General features: G+C 44.3%; 1 protein-coding gene and 1 non-coding gene across 2 annotated transcripts in view; one reads left to right on the top strand and one right to left on the bottom strand.

Annotated features, from left to right (window-relative positions):
* Positions 1 to 10566: 10566 nt before the first annotated feature.
* Trnat-ugu lies at positions 10567 to 10640 on the bottom strand. The gene has a single exon. It is a non-coding gene; the product is annotated as a tRNA-Thr (tRNA).
* Positions 10641 to 11776: 1136 nt separating this feature from the next.
* Positions 11777 to 18973, top strand: part of LOC124803379 (protein O-mannosyl-transferase TMTC2-like) — a 118879-nt gene continuing 111682 nt past the window's right edge. Inside the window, exon 1 of the mRNA XM_047264564.1 lies at positions 11777 to 11939. Within this exon, the coding sequence (XP_047120520.1) occupies positions 11777 to 11939 (163 nt within the window). The remainder of the gene's footprint in view (positions 11940 to 18973) is intronic.

Raw genomic sequence — 18973 nt, forward strand, 5'->3', positions numbered from 1 at the left:
CATTCGAGTATGTAAGAGAAGATTCAGACTATTGTTTATTGATATAGATATCAGATGATATACGCTTTTTCATAAGTTAGTGCAGGACTAATGTCTAGACAAAACTTGCAGTCTTGCGTAGTGTAACACCAAGCCGCTGAGTGTGCGTACTCGTAAAACTAGACCCTTTGCGAAGACTTTCCCTAGTGTCACAGTGATAGGAATCATCATTCTTCCGGTTCCGGAGTTTCCGATGAAGTCCAAGAAACCTCTACAACCGTTTCACTCCTGTAGCAAATGCCCTGGAAATGATACATGGCAACCATTCGAAGTTACTCCTAAACTGCTCTTAGAAAAATCTGCTCTTCACTTAAATGTAGTGGAGGGTGAAATATAGTTATGATACAGCACCAAGGCTCCACAAATTTGTAAGATGTTGCTTTCGTCCAACAGTGTGGTTCTGAAGAAAGGCCAAGAAAGATATCGCTGGGTGGTAGAATTTTTAACATGTTTCGATAGAGCTATTTGAAAACATGAAAAGTTATGCATTTAATCGCAAAGTGTAATTTGGTGCACCCTCACACCATTACTACTGTCACCATGTAAGAAGAGAAAGGATTTTAAAACTATACAGATAATGTGTTCGGACGAGAGAAGATTCATAAGGCAAGACCTCAAACAGATAAAAAACGTGCATCGCTCCCGCTCGAAGAGACATCGCTACTGCCAACCTGCAGAACGTTGCACATACGGTAAACTGCGGAGAAGTTACGACACACCCGTCTTATTTTATATGCCTAAGGAGCAGAGTTCTGTCATACAACAGATGAGAACGAAAGCTAAGTCAGCCGTACAAATGGTGTCTGTGACGTGTGTGTGTGAACTGCAGGGGTACTAGTTTTGCCGTCGGGATGAATACGTAGTATAGTCACCACCTGTCGCATTGTCTGGCGATTGATTATCGACATATAGGTATAGATAATGATAGATGCGCAGAGGTAGCCTTCGCCACAGGGAAAATTATTTAGTGCAGGGGTGGCCAAGAATTTAGTCTACAATCCGTGATCTGGCTCGCATACCATAGCCCTCAGCTTGGGTGCACATTTTTCCCATCTCCACGCCACACTGAACACTGAGACGCAAGAATGGGGGAAACTCAGATTGTGCGATATTCAGATCGCAATGCTGTTGCACTGCATACGGCTTGGTTGCTTATTTCGTATTTCTCGACAGCACTGATCAAAAACTAAATAATTTTGGTGTGCTGCAGACAATATAGTTTTTGGTATAAACTGTTTTCCTTATGGACAGATTTTAACACCCAGGGTGTGATGTAATAGAGACTTATTTACATTTATAATCAATAACAGACCTTTCATACACGTAATTATGCTGGTCGAGATACTCTACTACTTTTGCAACTTCGTTATGGACACATGGAAAGTCTACCTGACGAAAATGACGTAGACTTCACGAGCAGTTTTAACGCAAAAGACTTTGTGTTTAAACCTGAAATTACACTGCAGATCAGTCGGTTGCACCTAACCATGCATAGAGGCGCTTTCAGCTGAAACGACAAACAGCCTCGGAAACATATCGAAAACAGGTATAAAACTGGCTGTATTCTAAAAGCATTTAGTAAACTATCCCTGAAATTCTTTCAAGGCCACAATGAGTTTTCCAAATCTCGCATTTTCTGTAGGTTTAGTGAGCTTAGGGGAACTAGATCGTGCAGGTCAGAATTTACAATGTGGTTTTCTTTGTAAATGCATCCCCATCGATTAAGAAATAAGTTGTCTGTCACTTTGCAGTGCCTTAATGTAGGCAGCGTGCAGTGCAGTCCATTTAAAATGCGAGGTCTGCGGGTCCATTCTGAATGTTCTAATTTTCGTTCCTGCCCTCCTTCATAAATTCAACAAGAGACGGTTTTGAAGAGAAAAATGGTTTCAAGAGTGCCCTTTGGCTTAATCAACGTTCTAGTAATACTTAAAGCCTCCACACTCTTCAGTTCATCGAAAACTGTTGCAACTTACAATAGAATAATGCATGCGACATCAGAAATTTTAAGGTTCGTACAACCTGTTTCCTAGCGTGCATCACATCTGGTTCATTATGTACAAAACAATAAATGCCATATGCCGAATGTTGCCTTTTTTGCTCTTCCATTGTCAGATACACTGAAGCGCCAATGAAACTGGTATAGGTGTTCATATTCAAATACAGAGATATGTAAACAGGCAGAATACGGCGCTGCGCTCAGCAACGCCTATATAAGACAACAAGTGTCTTTTGCAGTTGCTAGATCGGTTACTGCTACTACAATAGCAGGTTATCAAGATTTGAATTTGATCGTGGTGTTATAGACGGCGCACGAGCGATGGGACACAGTATCTCAGAGTAGCGATGAAGTGAGGATCTAACCGTACGACCATTACACGAGTGTACTGTGAATATCAGCAACCCGGTAAAACATCAAATCTCCGACATCGCTGCGGCCGTAAAAAAAAATCCTGCAAGAACGGGACGGACCAACGACGACTGAACAGAAGCGTACAACGCGACAGAAGTGCAACCCTTCCGCCAATTGCTGCAGATTTCTGTACCCTGTCATCAACAAGTGTCATTCACGAAACTTCATCGATATGGGTTTTCGGAGCCGAGTACCTACTCGTGTACCCTCTGTACCCTCGAAGACTGTATGACACAAAGCTTTACGCCCGCCTGGGCCCGTGAACACCGACATTGGACACATGTTGTCTGGCTGGACGAGTCTCGTTTAAAATAGTATCGAGCTGATGGACGTGTACGCGTATGGAGACAACCTCATGAATCCATGGATCCTGCGTGTCAGCAGGGGACTGTTGAAACTGGTGGAAACAAGCTCATGAATACATTGACCCTGCATGTCGGCAGGGGACTTTTCACGTTGGTGGAGGCTCTGTAATGGTGTGGGGCGTAGGCAGCTGGAGTGATACGGGACCCGTCATATGTCTGGATGCGTCTCTGAAGTACGTAAGCATCCCGTCTGACGACCGGCATCCATTCATGTCCATTGTGCATTCCGACGCACTTGAGAAATTGTAGCAGGACAGTAGGACACTCCGTACGTCCAGAATTGCTAGGGAGTGGCACCAGGAACACTTTTCTGAGTTTAAACACTGGCCACCAAACTCCCCAGACATGAGCATTATTGAGCATAAATGGCTCTGGGCACTATAGGACTTAACATTTGAGGTCATCAGTCCCCTAGAACTTAGAACTATTTAAACCTAACTAACCTAAACACATCACACACATCCATGCCCAAGGCAGGATTCGAACCTGCGACCGTAGCAGCCGCGCGGTTCCAGACTGAAGCGCCTAGAACCGCTCGGCCACCGCGGCCAGCTATTGACCATATCTGGGTTGACTTGCAACGTGCGTTCAGAAGAGATCTCCACCCCCTCGTGCTCTTTATGGACGATTTATGGACAGCCCTGCAGGATTCATGGTGTCAGTTCCCTGCAGCACTACTTCAGACATTAGTCGAGGCCATGCCGCGTCTTGTTGCGGCACTTCTGCGTGCTCTTTCTTTGAACATCTCATTGTATTGATATCTCACGAATTTGCAGCACACGCTGATTGTTCAACAGAATAGATTTTGAGAGTTCTCATTCCTTTCTTATATCATTCCCATTCGTTTTTAATGGCTTATGATGATAGATAGCTAAAGTGCCTCTCTCTTGGTGCAAACAGCTTCCTGTGAACGTCCTTCACACCATGAACAAGAAGCGAAGAGTAAACAGTGCTGACTCGATAATTCTGCCGAACTCAGGATAGTTGTGCCGACCGAAAAATGCCTCGCCGCAATGGTAAATGAAATCTCGCGGTGTTCTCGGTACTTCCGAGAAAGACTGAGCAAAGTCGAGACAGATCAAGCGCTCTCGGTGCGAGCAACCGACTCATGTGCGTTCGGCACGGTACGGCCGGCCCTGATTTACCGAGTCATTCGCATCTGGAAAGGGTTAATGCGGCGGTAAAATTGACAGTACAGGAGCACATTCATAGAGAGGTACTCACTTTGTGTAAAATGGAGGTCTATTAGGCGTCCAGAGACAGAAAGAGTAATGGAAGTTCAAGAGAAAAGGAACACCCAAGAGAACGATGGTATTCTTTGATACAAGGAATAAGAAAAGCCACGTCAGTCCTCGTGAAAGACATGCGTGGGACAGTACAATTCTGTAATGAGTTTACCACACACATCAGACAGTCAGAACGCAGTCGCTTCTCGCAGCAGTTGGGAAGTGGTGGTGTTACAGAAAGCCACTCTCCGTAATGAGCATCGGATGAAGCCATTTTAACTCAATAGCGTTGTGTAATTGCTTACTGCACGGCAGCCGCTGGCATTATCGTGGTGTTGCGCAATCAGGTTCGCACCCAACCTGATCCCCTTGCATTAGTGCGCCACAGAGCACAGTTCTAATCCACCTCTGTTACTAAAACTGGCCTTGCAAGCTCATGCGTTAATTAAGCTCTCCACTGCTGTCTGCTAAGTAAATTCGCTATTTATCTACTACATCTCTGTCTGAATCTACATTCAGCCAACCTCCTAATGTGGAATGGCAGAGGCTGTTCCTAGTGCCACTACGATTCCATTTGCTTCAACTGCGAATAGTACACTGTAGGAACTACTGATAAGCTTCCGTTTTGGTCATCAGACTGGTTTGATGCGGCCCGCCACGAATTCTGTTCCTGTGCTAACCTCTTCATCTCAGAGTAGCACTTGCAACCTACGTCCTCAATTATTTGCTTGACGTATTCCAATCTCTGTCTTCCTCTACAGTTTTTGCCCTCTACAGCTCCCTCTAGTACCATGGAAATTATTCCCTCATGTCTTAACAGATGTCCTATCATCCTGTACCTTCTCCTTATCAGTGTTTTCCACATATTCCTTTCCTCTCCGATTCTGCATAGAACCTCATCATTCCTTACCTTATAAGTCCACCTAATTTTCGTCTATAGCACCACATCTCAAATGCTTCGATTCTCTTCTGTTCCGGTTTTCCCACAGTCCATGTTTCACCACCATACAATGCTGTACTCCAGACGTACATCCTCAGAAATTTCTTCCTCAAATTATGGCCGGTATTTGATATTAGTAGACTCCGTACAAGCTTCAATTTTTCCAATTATCCCATAGTAGTCATTTCTAGAGATGTATGTGGAGAAGGGTAATACACTTTCTGAATTAAATTTTCGTTCTGTAGCAGAATGTATGCTGATATGAAATTCCAGATTACAACTGTGTGCCAGATCGAGACTCGAACTTCGGGTCTTGTAACGTACTACTATCTTTACGACGTTTCTCATCAAGCCATATACGTTATCTCGCATTTCTAGCTGCTTCTCTCACACAAATAAGGATAAAAATTCTGAAATTCAGGGTCACCACCAGCCCAAGTCCTTCCTAACTATTTAGAAAAAAACGGAACTGGAAAGTTAATAGTTTAATTACTTTAATCATTTAATTACAAGTACGCAAATTTCTTTAAGTAACCAGATAAATAGGACTCCATGTCGTGTATCAAGCAACTTGATTAATGCATGACTGGAAATCGGAGTAAGTGGGTAAGATCAACACCACAGAATTTATCTTTCACGTAGATTATTTATTGTATCCAAGTATTTGGTTGCACATCCTAACTACACAAACTGGTGCCTGACTAGAAACATTTAAGTAAGAATTACTTGAGAATGTAACAGAGCACAATTTACTTACAATAAGAACAAACACAGGAAACGGGGGTGGGAGACAATGATACTATCATCTCCTTTGCACTAATATCATAAAAATATCTCGGTAAGATTCTCATTACGATTCTACGCATGCTATATTCTGGACAGAGGTTTAACCAATGCACGAGGTTGTGCGATAATTATTCAACATACTAACTGCTCTGCTGCTTGCAAACGGCCGAACTAGAGCACGTGGTGCATTCCGAATGAAACTGTTGTGCTGCTTTGTAGAAAGCGCAAGAAAGATCAGATATTCTTGCAGAAATTGTAGCTCATTAAACAAGCAAACTGTTAAAATAAAGCCTATTGCGGTGCCGTGGTGGACCAGAAGGGTCATTGCTTACCAAACACGTGGCACAAAAACGACACACAAAGACAAAAGCAACTTCAACAAAATATAAGATAAAAATCATTAAAATTATGATTCGAGACAGTATTACACTCCCTTATGGTTGAAGTGATCCTAAGAAGCTTTTCCTAATCAGATTTGCCGTTTGAAATTCTACTTCATCGTTGTTCAAAATGAGCGAAGTAACTTCCACACTTTTAACTCAGTCACCCAAAAATCGCCTATTTAAAACAATATAATTATGGCAATTGGGAAAAAGCCTCGCTTCACACGCTTCAGTTAAGCTGAAGTTCTTATGTATTTCAACAGTTAATCATAACGAAGTCCTAACTCTACCTACTTCCTATCACCTGATCCGTACTCACCAAGCGTTCACCGAAGAGTACCCCTTTCTCTTTCGAGATTACCTAGTTCCCCGTGTAGCGGAAGCTACCAGAGAGGTAGCCTCCGTCACCAAAATCACACACAAAAACAGCCTTAGACACAGCCTTCGACTAACATGGGTAAACCTCTCTGTTCAGGTATTGGAAACCTAAGTTGGTCATCCTGTGCTCTCCTCGAAACGAGAAGCAACAACGTCTGCTCCCAGCAGACGTTGACCAACTCAGCGTTTCCCACAAAACAAAACCGAAACCCCACATTAAAACACACATATAATATTCAATAGGCCTTATTTGAGTGCTCAGTCTTTCTGGAAGAGTTCATGAATTGAGCTAAAATGAATAAGTTGTATCGAATTCGACAAGCGTCTTACGAAACGACTTCACAGAGACGTTTTAAGCTCTACCAACTGAGCTTCCCAAGCATGACTCATGACGCGTCTCCAAGGGTTTACTTCCGACAGTACCTCGTCTCCTACCTTCCATCCTTCAAAGAAGCTCTCCTGCGAAACTTTATTTCAGGAGTGCTAGTGCCACAAATTTTGCAGGAGTACATCTGTAAAGTCTGGAAGGTAGGAGACAACGTACAGAAGTAAACCTGTGGGGACAGGTCATGAATCCTGCTTGGGTAGCTCAGCTGGTTAGTCAATTATTCAAAAACACTCTTAATCGCATTTATTATTATTATACCGCCAACCGGTTTCAAGCCGACGTAGGGGTCATCTTCTGGGCGTTTACACCATTGGTCGACTGCTGGCAGTGTCACTCCTATCTACATAACGGCAGCTGGTTAGTCCTCCACCTACAGGAGGTGATAGGTCGTAGACTTCAGTCGGACTTCGGTTATTACTTATCCACAGGACACGTATTTGAAGTACGTTACGACACTTGCGTGATGGAGGGATAGTACTGTTTAACGCCCGAGTGACGGGCAGCTGACCTTTGTATGAGCAATATTTGGAAACAATGGACCAGTCGACACACTTTCCTCACAGATCATCTATTGGAAGTCCTGATGCCGGTCTCTCACGTCCTTGCCGGTGTTGGTAGCGCACGTCGCTACACAGTTATCCTCTGTCTCCACATTCATCATCAAATACAGCCATGTGTTCTTGGATCTGCCCACAACACACTCGACGAAAGCAAAATATTTTTACACCACCCTTTAGCTGGCGGTGCTGCGTAGAAACCAAGTACCTAACTGTCCATTGTCCACGAGAATGGAAAACCAGTTCTGCCAAGCACCGTACATGCTATGTGGTATCAAGGCACCAACAAAAAATATTCGACGGCACACCGGCTCCTCTCGCTATCGGATTAACGGTCCCCCGCCCCCCCCCCCGTTTGCCCTGGCTGTCACCACCTGGACATCGATGAACATCGCTTCACGTACTTGTCGTCGTCCGGCATTTGGCTACTGTCACAGCTGAGGAGATTATCCTGTTACCTCCGCGTCACTTCTGACATGACTGCCTTTCGGACCCTCCTCTTTCTGGATGACTATTACTTTCCTCTCGCAAAATATCATACATTGCGGGAAATGTCCACGTTCTTGTCGAAGGGGAGAAAGTGGAACTTGATTATTGGTGGTACCTGCAAAACGCTCGCAACGCCTTCGAACGCATACCAAGGTACCGTACGCTGTTCGCAAATTATTGACGCAGTGTTTTTGTTAAATCCCCACCCCTCCTCGTTGAGGGGTATCAGGTTTAGTTTGACATCAGAGCAGAAAACGCCAATGGCAATGCACAATAACAATCAAATTGCACCATTTCTTGAAGACAGATTCTTTTAGCTGAAGTTGCACAATTAATATACAAATGTAATTTTTGTTTATCTCTTGAATGACATTTCTTAACTTTATGTTTCGTATAATTTTCAAATTATAATCATCAAAAAATTATAGAACTGTCGATTCCATCGCCTTGGAAGAATTATTGTGAATAATTAGGGTAGTGGTAAAGTTCATCTTTGGCGGTAAGGTGAAAGGGGTGGTGCCAGGTAGGCGTAGCTTTGACATTTATTTAATTTCATTAAAGTTAGCTAGATAAGTAGAAAGCTAGGCAGATAAAGTTGGTAAGCACATTCCTGTGAAATTCAGAAGTCCCGCTTTCGAGTCTCGGTTCAGCACACAGTTTCAATCTACCACGAAGTTTCAGTAATAAGTCGGATGATAAGAAGATCTGTAGGTCACTCATACCAGTCGGTACCCACAGGGTACTCAAAACAGCTGCACTACCGTCTCTCACGTCATCTGAGATTCTGGTTTAAATATGGTTATATAGATCCAAACAGGTTACAGAATAAAACAGTTTATTACGATGTGGACTTCCGCAGAATTCTCTTAGGAACTATAATTAACGATAGCTAAGGTTCATAACTAACTCCAAAAATTATTCTCTCTTTAAATAAAGTGTTTTTGATCAAGCTAACCACACTATGAGTGACAACCAAATAATCAGGTTTCATGTGTAACACCGTTTACAAAAATTCGGCGATTTATGGAGCATACCGATTACATGTAGCATGTACTGAATTCATTCTTGGATCCAAACCGCCATACAAACAATATTCTTCAATATACGTTAGGCATACTTCATTTCCTTGTCACAGAACCAGCCCATACCAACACGGTATGGAATAGTCATGTAACTTCCTGAGCACTATCTGTAAATGAGCCGTAAAAATTCGGAAACCAGTTTAAGGAATGCAGAAGTATTTGAAAATTTGTCTGGTTGCGGCTTTCTACTTTTATAATGATTGAATAATAACGGGTTCTAAAAAAAACCTAATGGATAAGCTCAATCTTAATTTAGTAGACAGAGTAATAGAAATATAAAGTCTTATTTGGATTATTAGTTTTCCTTTTTTATCAATTGTTTCCTCTATTGTAAAATAAATTATGTAATGAATTTAATCCGTAGTGGATTCTGCTGAACTCTGCGACTGTTCCCTTATAGGGCGTAGAAAAATTTCCGCTATCAGTCACAATAAAAGGTTATTTATTTGTGACACGACCGGTTTCGGGCTTGTGCCCATCTTCAGGTGTTTATACATTCATGCACATGTTTATACTACTGGAGATCACATTTACTGGAGATCACATTTATACTGCCCGAAACCGGTCATGTGACAAATAAATAACATTTTATTGTGACTGGTAGCGGAAATTTTTCTACACGCCATATATTATGTAATGAAGAACCTTTATTGCTATACAGGCTGTGCCAGGAAGAACGGTCAATATACAGCGATATGACAGCAAAAGGTCATTCGAAGCAAAACGATGTAGTAAAAATGGGCTCTAAAACGCATTCCTTAAGAACTATGAGAACTTCTTCAGTGGAACAGATTTGTTTCACGGTAGCGAAGGTGAACAAGTGCTCATGGCTCCTAAGGTACAGAGTCCATGTTTACTGCACGTATTTTTCTTTTTTTGGTCCATACTACCAGCTGCCAAAATTTGGAAAGCAAAGGACTTCCTGGAAAATAGATTTGTTTCGCACTATCGATGACGAAGGAGTGCTAATAGCCTTAAGGTGTGCTTTTTAGAACCCATGTTTATTTGACTTCTTGCTTCGAATCATCGTTACCTGAATACTGACCATTCCTCATGGGACACCATGTTCGTCAAAACGCACGTGTTGTGCTTGACCGTAGCTCAAAAGGAATGCGTCCTTTATTTACAAAACGCGATGATGAAATACTTACTTCTATGCGATCACACGTATGGCATAATTCAGTGCTTTACTGAGCACTGGTATCGTCTGCTACTACGATCGAAACTTACCTTCCTCCTCCACAAGCCCCCTCTCCGCCACCCCCAGAGCTGCATTTCAAGGTATCATAGATGAAACGAAACAAATCATATGCCTTCTCATGATACATGTCTGTATGTTGGCATGAATAGCTAATTCGGCAGACTAAACATTTTATATACGAAGATGGTATCTGTTCTTTCGGACATAAAGAATAGATACCATCGGTGACCATGCAGCTCGTTAGAATGAAATTACAATGAAATGAACACCCTTAGCTGCTTACAGGCGTTGACGTACGTCAACGGGGACAGATGAAAATGTGTGCCCCGACCGGGACTCGAACCCGGGATCTTCTGCTTACATGGCAGACGCTCTATCCATCTGAGCCACCGAGGACGCCGGCACGGTAGCTCAGCGTGTTCGGTCAGAGGGTTAGCTGCCTTCTGTAATAAAAAAAGAACAGAGTTAATCCACCATCAACGAACTTAAACAGATGTCCTACGACGTCCGCCCCGAGCAGATGGAACGAACTTAAGCGAACAAAATGAGTTAAAAAAAAAGAAAGAAAAACAGAGGACACAGAGGATAGCGCGACAGCAGGGATTTATCACTGGCACCCCTCCCGCGAAACCCACATTCTCAACGTATTGTACCATCTTAGTATATATATATATATATATATATATAAGGCTCACCGGCCACTTGACCATCTTCTTCTTCTGTGCGAATGCACAAACAGTGCCCGAACTCTTACGGGAATCGGCAACGCGCCGCGAGTAATGAGTATAATGGGCCGGGGGCACAACGAATTTAGTGCGGGACAATACGTTGAGAATGTGGGTTTCACGGGAGGCGTGCCAGAGATAAATCCCTGCAGTCGCGCTATCCTCTGCGTCCTCGGTGGCTCAGATGTGTAGAGCGTTTGCCATGTAAGCAGGAGATCCGAGGTTCGAGTCCCGGTCGGGGCACACATTTTCAGCTGTCCCCGTTGAGGTATGTCAACGCCTGTAAGCAGCTAAGGGTGTTCATTTCATTGTAATTTCTAAACATTTTATATGTTTGTTTATTTCCGATTTCTCTCCGAATAATTCCCGGAGGTTAGATCATTTCCTTGGACCGTTTCCGCCTACATGCGTACACAACAGTCTTTATTACATAATAGTAATACAGTAATTATGTTAGCTGTAAAAATGGAAAAGACCTAACGTTAGTAAGACGACATTTTATCCAGCCAGATGGCTTCTTCTGCCTTTTTATCGCAGTCCGCATTTCCAGTTTAACATCAGTGCAAATATAACCTTCTGTCATCTTAGCAGAGGCCCGTCTTATGAAATCACTTTGAAGGACCGAAGAAGACTACTCGCAAGCCCCTACCGTAACTGATCATCCAACGGCTCTCGAAGGTCGCGAAACGTAGCGGATTCGTTTCGCAGCTTCTGGGCCGAGATGGAGCACTCAAAACAATCCTGAGGAGGCGGCCGCGGTAAGGAAGGAGAGAGGGAAGTGTGGGGTTGGGAGTGGAGGCGGACATAATGCTACGCGGGAAAGCTTTTAAGCGTCATCGGAGGCGGCTGCGAGCCCCTCTCGGCGGTGCTGAGTGGATCCGGAAGCTGGAAGAGGGCGCGCCGTTCCCGCTCACTGGTCCACATCTCCGGCTGCGGCTGCCCGACATCTGCCCTCCCTCCTCTGCTGCCGGTAGGCAACTCTCCTCCTCATCACTTAACTACCTAGTTTACACATGTATGTCAGGAATTCATAAGCTACCTCGTTTAAAACGTCGTGGCGTACATATAATACATACACTACTGGCCATTAAAATTGCTACACCACGAAGATGATGTGCTACAGACGCAAAATTTAACCGACAGGAAGAAGATGCTGTGATATGCAAATGATTAGCTTTTCAGAGCATTCACACAAGGTTGGCGACGGTGGTCACACCTACAACGTGTTGACATAAGAAAAGTCTCCAACCGATTTCTCACACACAGTTAACCGGCGTTGCCTGTTGAAACGTTGTTGTGATGCCTCCTGTAAGGAGGAGAAATGCGTACCATCACCTTTCCGACTTTGATAATGGTCGGATTGTCATTTTTTAGTATGAATCCAGGTTCTGTGTACAGCACCATGATGGTTGCATGCGTGTTTGGCGACATCGCGGGGAACGCACATTGGAAGCATGTATTCGTCATCGCCATACTGGCGTATCACCCGGCGTTATGGTATGGGGTGCCATACACGTCTCGGTCACCTCTTGTTCGCATTGACGGCACTTTGAACAGTGAACGTTACATTTCAGATGTGTTACGACCCGATCCCTGCGAAACCCTACATTTCAGCAGGATAATGCACGACAGCATGTTGCAGGTCCTGTACGGGGCTTTCTAGATACAGAAAATGTTCGACTGCTGCCCTGGCCAGCACATTCTCCACATCCCTACCAATTGAAAACGTCTGGTCAATGGTGGCCGAGCAATTGGCTCGTCACAATATGCCAGTCACTACTCTTCATTAACTGTGGTATCGTGTTGAAGCTGCATCGGCAGCTGTACCTGTACACGCCATCCAAGCTCTGTTTGACTCAATGCCCAGGCGTATCAAGACCGTTATTAAGGCCAGATGTGGATGTTCTGGGTACTGAATTCTCAGAATCTATGCACCCAAATTGCGTGAAAATGTAATTACATGTCAGTTCTAGTATAATATATTTGTCCAATGAATACCCGTTTATCATCTGCATTTCTTCTTGGTGTAGCAATTTTAATGGCCAGTAGTGTATACCACATATTACCACAATCTGAACCGCCCAAGAAACTGGTATAGGCACGCACATTCAAATACAGAGATATGTAAACAGCCCGAATACGGCGCATATAAGACTACAAGTGTCTGGCGCAATTGATGTATCGGTTACTGCTGCTACAATGGCACGTTATCAAGATTTAAGTGAGTTCGAATGTGGTGCTATAGTCGGTGCACGAGCGATGGAACATAGTGTCTCCAGGGTAGCGATGAAGTGGGGATTTTCCCGTACGACCATTTCACGACTGTGCCGTGAGTATTAGGAACCTGGTAAAACACCAAATCTCCGACATCGCGGCGGCCGGAAAAAGATCCTGCGAGAACTCGACCAACGGCGACTGAAGAAAATCGTTCAACGTGACAGATGTGCAACCATTCCGCAGATTGCTGCAGATTTAAGTGCTGGGTCATCAACAACTGTCAGCGTTCGAGCCATTCAATGAAACACAGTCGATATGGGCTTCCTGAGCCGAAGGTCCACTCTTGTACGCTTGATGACTGCACGACACAGAGCTTTACGCCTCACCTGGGCCCGTCAACACCGACATTGGACTGTTGATGACTGGAAACATGTTACGTGGTCGGACGAGTCTCGTGTCAAATTGTGTCGATTGGATGGACGTCGACAGGTATGAAGTCAACCTCATGAAATCATCGACTCTGCATCTCAGCAGGGGACTGTTTAAGCTGTTGGAGGCTCTGTAATGTTGTTGGGCCTTGTAGTTGGACTGATATGGGACGCCTAAGCATCCCGTCTTATCAGCTGCATCCATTCATGTCCATTGTGCATTCCGACGTACTTAGGCAATTCCAGCAGGAGAAAGCGACACCTCACAAATCCGTATTTCTTTTGCTATTCCGTAGAAAATTGGCCGGGTGCGAGTAGGACTCACGTACTGATGGTTCCGTACATACTTAATTATGTGTGTAGACAGTAACCCATTTCGGGAATCCAGAACCTTAACAATTTTTGCCTGTTATCGACAATGGTACCGGAAAGATACAATACCGACCCTAGGCGTACCAAGACTTTCAAGAACTTCTTAATTTCAAGTTGAACTCGGGCAACAAACGACAAAAGAAATATTTTTTCGTGTGATATAATTACATATTCGCAATTTTCAGATCTTTGGCCTCACTTGTTCAGTAAAACCTTGCTTTTTGGCAAAATTTCGTAATTCCAGACCAACGGAAGTACCCTGTGGGATAAAGACTTTAAGATGGCAATTAAACTTTGCCGAAAGTAGTCGTCCACATTTGTAATTCATGCGATATGGGCAAATAAAACTTCTCAACCATAAGATTATACTCTTCATAATTAAGTATTTATCAGTCACTATCGCATACTATTGTACGCTTAATGAAAGTAACTGTAACATCAACCGAATTTTCCGCCGGTGCTTGGCAGAACATGATAATAATATTAAAAAGGAAAACACCTCCTTATGTTCTGCAAAATTATATTTATTTGCTCACTAACCGGCTTCCGGCTTCTCAGGTCACCTGTAGGTGGCAAATTAGTGTCACGAACACAGATAAGGATGATGTGCGACTGACACAGATATTATTTGTACAGAAGGTACGAACATATGAAAGCGTTTACATAGGAAAACATTACAATAATTACGTTGTTTAAATAGTGGGGCAAATACGACTTTTGTACGCTGGACAACAGAAATGACACGATAGTTTCAAAGCTGGTGCAAAATTTAATATCTTTGCAACATTTCAGGCTCTTATGCAAAAACAAAAGTCTCGCAACTAGATACCTGCCTTTTATAACATCGGTAACATATCAGAGTTGTTACACGGTACTAAACAGATAGTGCAACCCTTAGCGCAGAGCGGTGTATATGAAATCACTTGCAAGCAGTGTGAAAAAGTGTATATCTCTCAATGAGGCAGAGCTGTGCTAACTGCGCTATCTGAGCATGAGAAAAGCTGTCTATTAAAGAAGAAAGATTCGACCTTTGCTGATCATCTTTTAGCAGAAAACGACCGATATGATGCAGAATGTACAGTTTTACGTTTTCTCAAAAGAAAACGAATTATGACCCTACTGGAAATCAGCTAACTCATGCCACCGAATGCCAGCCTATTTTTAAATAATTAGCCTTATTTTCCATTTTCTCCCGTGTTAATTTAGGCTTTCGTTACAAATACTAGATTCAAACTGTAAATTCATTGTATTTCTTATCATTGGTTATACGTATCTCCATGTAAAAAAGTTGTTTACCCTTCAACTCCCCCCTTTATAATTAATGTAACTATTGCAATATATTCCTTTGAAAACACATTCTGATTTTTGCATTATTCTGTACAAATGATATCTGCGTAAGTACTCATATGTTTATCTGTATTTGCAACATTCAGTTGTCACATGAAGATGGCCTGAGAAGCCGAAAGCCGGTTCGTGATCAAATAAATATAAATTTGAGAACATTAATTTTACCTTATAGCTTCTAATGAGTGAGTTAGCGAGAATCAGAGTAAGTTAAGTAAACGGCCTGTAGTTTGATGGTATTGCCTTAGAACCGTACATTTATTCCTCCGCCAAGGGACCAGACATCTTAGTGCGTGACATAAATTTCAGCTTGATACCGTTTCTGAGAAAAAGGAGTCTCAACAGACGCACGGACAGACAGAACTTCTGATAACATACAATGCTTTTTGCTTCGTGTGAAATATTTACAGAGTAACAATTTTTTGATGTTTTTCCTTCACTGTTTTGCGGAACCCTGTTTCTTGGCAAAGTTCATGATTCTTCGACAAGGGGAAGTATCCTACGGGCTTTAATGAGTGAGCAGGGAGTGTCAAAATACGTGACATAAATAGCCGTACCTTTTAATTGCATTGACTTGAAAGCTTCAGTTTTCTGCATAGTCAAGGAATGGTAGGCCTTAATATTGTGTGTATTGTATTGTATAGTATTGTATGTTGGCCGTGGGCCTAGAAACGACGGAGAGGCTCCGTCCCCGCCGCAGCCTCAATGGTCCACAACCCCACGACGACTACCGCAGTCCTCTACAAAACTCCGCCGCCCCACACCGAACCACTCTTTAAGGTTTATTGTGCGGTTCTGCCCCCGGTGGACCCCCCCAGGGAACGCCTCACACCAGACGAGTGTAACCCCTATGTTTACGTGGTAGAGTAATGGTGGTGTACGCGTATGTGGAGAACTTGTTTGCGCAGCAATCGTCGACATAGTGTAGCGGAGGCAAAATAAGGAGAACCAGCCCGCGTTCGTCGAGGCAGATGGAAAACCGCCTAAAAACCATCCACAGACTGTCCGGCTCACCGGACCTCGACACAAGTCCGGCGGGTGTATTCGTGCCGGGGCCCAGGCGCTCCTTCCCACTCCGGAAAGACGTGCGTTAGACCACACGGCCAACCGGGCGGGCAGGCCTTAATATACACTCCTGGAAATTGAAATAAGAACACCGTGAATTCATTGTCCCAGGAAGGGGAAACTTTATTGACACATTCCTGGGGTCAGATACATCACATGATCTCATTGACAGAACCACAGGCACATAGACACAGGCAACAGAGCATGCACAATGTCGGCACTAGTACAGTGTATATCCACCTTTCGCAGCAATGCAGGCTGCTATTCTCCCATGGAGACGATCGTAGAGATGCTGGATGTAGTCCTGTGGAACGGCTTGCCATGCCATTTCCACCTGGCGCCTCAGTTGGACCAGCGTTCGTGCTGGACGTGCAGACCGCGTGAGACGACGCTTCATCCAGTCCCAAACATGCTCAATGGGGGACAGATCCGGAGATCTTGCTGGCCAGGGTAGTTGACTTACACCTTCTAGAGCACGTTGGGTGGCACGGGATACATGCGGACGTACATTGTGCTGTTGGAACAGCAAGTTCCCTTGCCGGTCTAGGAATGGTAGAACGATGGGTTCGATGACGGTTTGGATGTACCGTGCACTATTCAGTGTCCCCTCGACGATCACCAGTGGTGTACGGCCAATGTAGGAGATCGCTCCCCACACCATGATGCCGGGTGTTGGCCCTGTGTGCCTCGGTCGTATGCAGTCCTGATTGTGGCGCTCACCTGCACGGCGCCAAACACGCATACGACCATCATTGGCACCAAGGCAGAAGCGACTCTCAACGCTGAAGACGACACGTCTCCATTCGTCCCTCCATTCACGCCTGTCACGACACCACTGGAGGCAGGCTGCACGATGTTGGGGCGTGAGCGGAAGACGGCCTAACGGTGTGCGGGACCGTAGCCCAGCTTCATGGAGACGGTTGCGAATGGTCCTCGCCGATACCCCAGGAGCAACAGTGTCCCTAATTTGCTGGGAAGTGGCGGTGCGGTCCCCTACGGCACTGCGTAGGATCCTACGGTCTTGGCGTGCATCCGTGCGTCGCTGCGGTCCGGTCCCAGGTCGACGGGCACGTGCACCTTCCGCCGACCACTGGCGACAACATCGATGTACTGTGGAGACCTCACGCCCCACGTGTTGAGCAATTCGGCGGTACGTCCACCCGGCCTCCCGCATGCCCACTATACGCCCTCGCTCAAAGTCCGTCAACTGCACATACGGTTCACGTCCACGCTGTCGCGGCATGCTACCAGTGTTAAAGACTGCGATGGAGCTCCGTATGCCACGGCAAACTGGCTGACACTGACGGCGGCGGTGCACAAATGCTGCGCAGCTAGCGCCATTCGACGGGCAACACCGCGGTTCCTGGTGTGTCTGCTGTGCCGTGCGTGTGATCATTGCTTGTACAGCCCTCTCGCAGTGTCCGGAGCAAGTATGGTGGGTCTGACACACCGGTGTCAATGTGTTCTTTTTTCCATTTCCAAGAGTGTACTTCATACCTTATACGTGAACCCGTTTGCTGAGAAAGGGGTATTGGAGAGTCGGACAGAGAGACAAACGGGCTACAAAGTGAACCTGTAAAGTTTGCTTGTTTCCGGTTGAGGTACGGGACTGTAAAAATGTATGACTCGTATGTATGTAAGTTCCGCATCTCCTCCTGCACTGCTGGACTGTTTTCAGCAGGACTTGGTACACTTATCACTCACTGTATGGAAGTCATTGCTTTGATGGTAATAACCATCTACCTATCAAAGGAGTCTGGTGTCGGTGGAAAAGCAGAGTAGCCCATGGTCGACGAATACTCATACTTTTTTGGCCCTTCTGCAGGTAGTTAGGAACTTGTGTTCGAAAACAAAACAGTGAAACAAACGACTGTCAACAGCATATCAGAAATGTGAATGTGCAGAGAAAGTCCTTGTAAACCACCGGAACATCTAGAATTCAGTAATGGGTACGGAGAAAAGTAGGTAAATGCCGTTGGAAATCCGCAAAACGATTTGTAAATAGCAAACCACACCAGATAGTTACCAAAACCAAAACTTCACGCAACTTCACCGATGTGCACAGGATACTTTAACCGTAAAAACATGGAAATAACAGTAAATTACAGCTCAAAATAGGTGAACTTCAGCAATAGTAAGTGTCTAAAAAGAAAAATACGTCCCTGCTTAATCGGAATACATATTCTAAACGAAATTTCAAGACGGACGTAGCCCGAACATACCGGTGTAGCATATAACATTCTATATTAATAGAGGGTGAACCTCAATAAAATATACAAACTGCAGGGACGTATTCCTGACTTGATATGGAAAAAAGAGGTCCTATGAACATGTGTCCGGAAGTGCATCGTTGCCACGGTCGATGGCGCTGACGAATGAAAGTTCTTTCTGTGTTGCAGACTGTGTAATTGAGGCACTTGTAAGTACAAAAATTTTAGGACGCAAGGATATTTTAATATTTAAACCCAAAATATCAATAAGTAAATAAATTTCTTCATTAATAGTCCAAAGGATCAATTTTTCAGTGTAGTATTGGTTTTAGAACACATTTTTTTATAAATCCACTCTCGGACCAGAA

This window comes from Schistocerca piceifrons, chromosome 6 (genome assembly GCF_021461385.2).
Source record: "Schistocerca piceifrons isolate TAMUIC-IGC-003096 chromosome 6, iqSchPice1.1, whole genome shotgun sequence".
NCBI lineage: Eukaryota > Metazoa > Arthropoda > Insecta > Orthoptera > Acrididae > Schistocerca > Schistocerca piceifrons.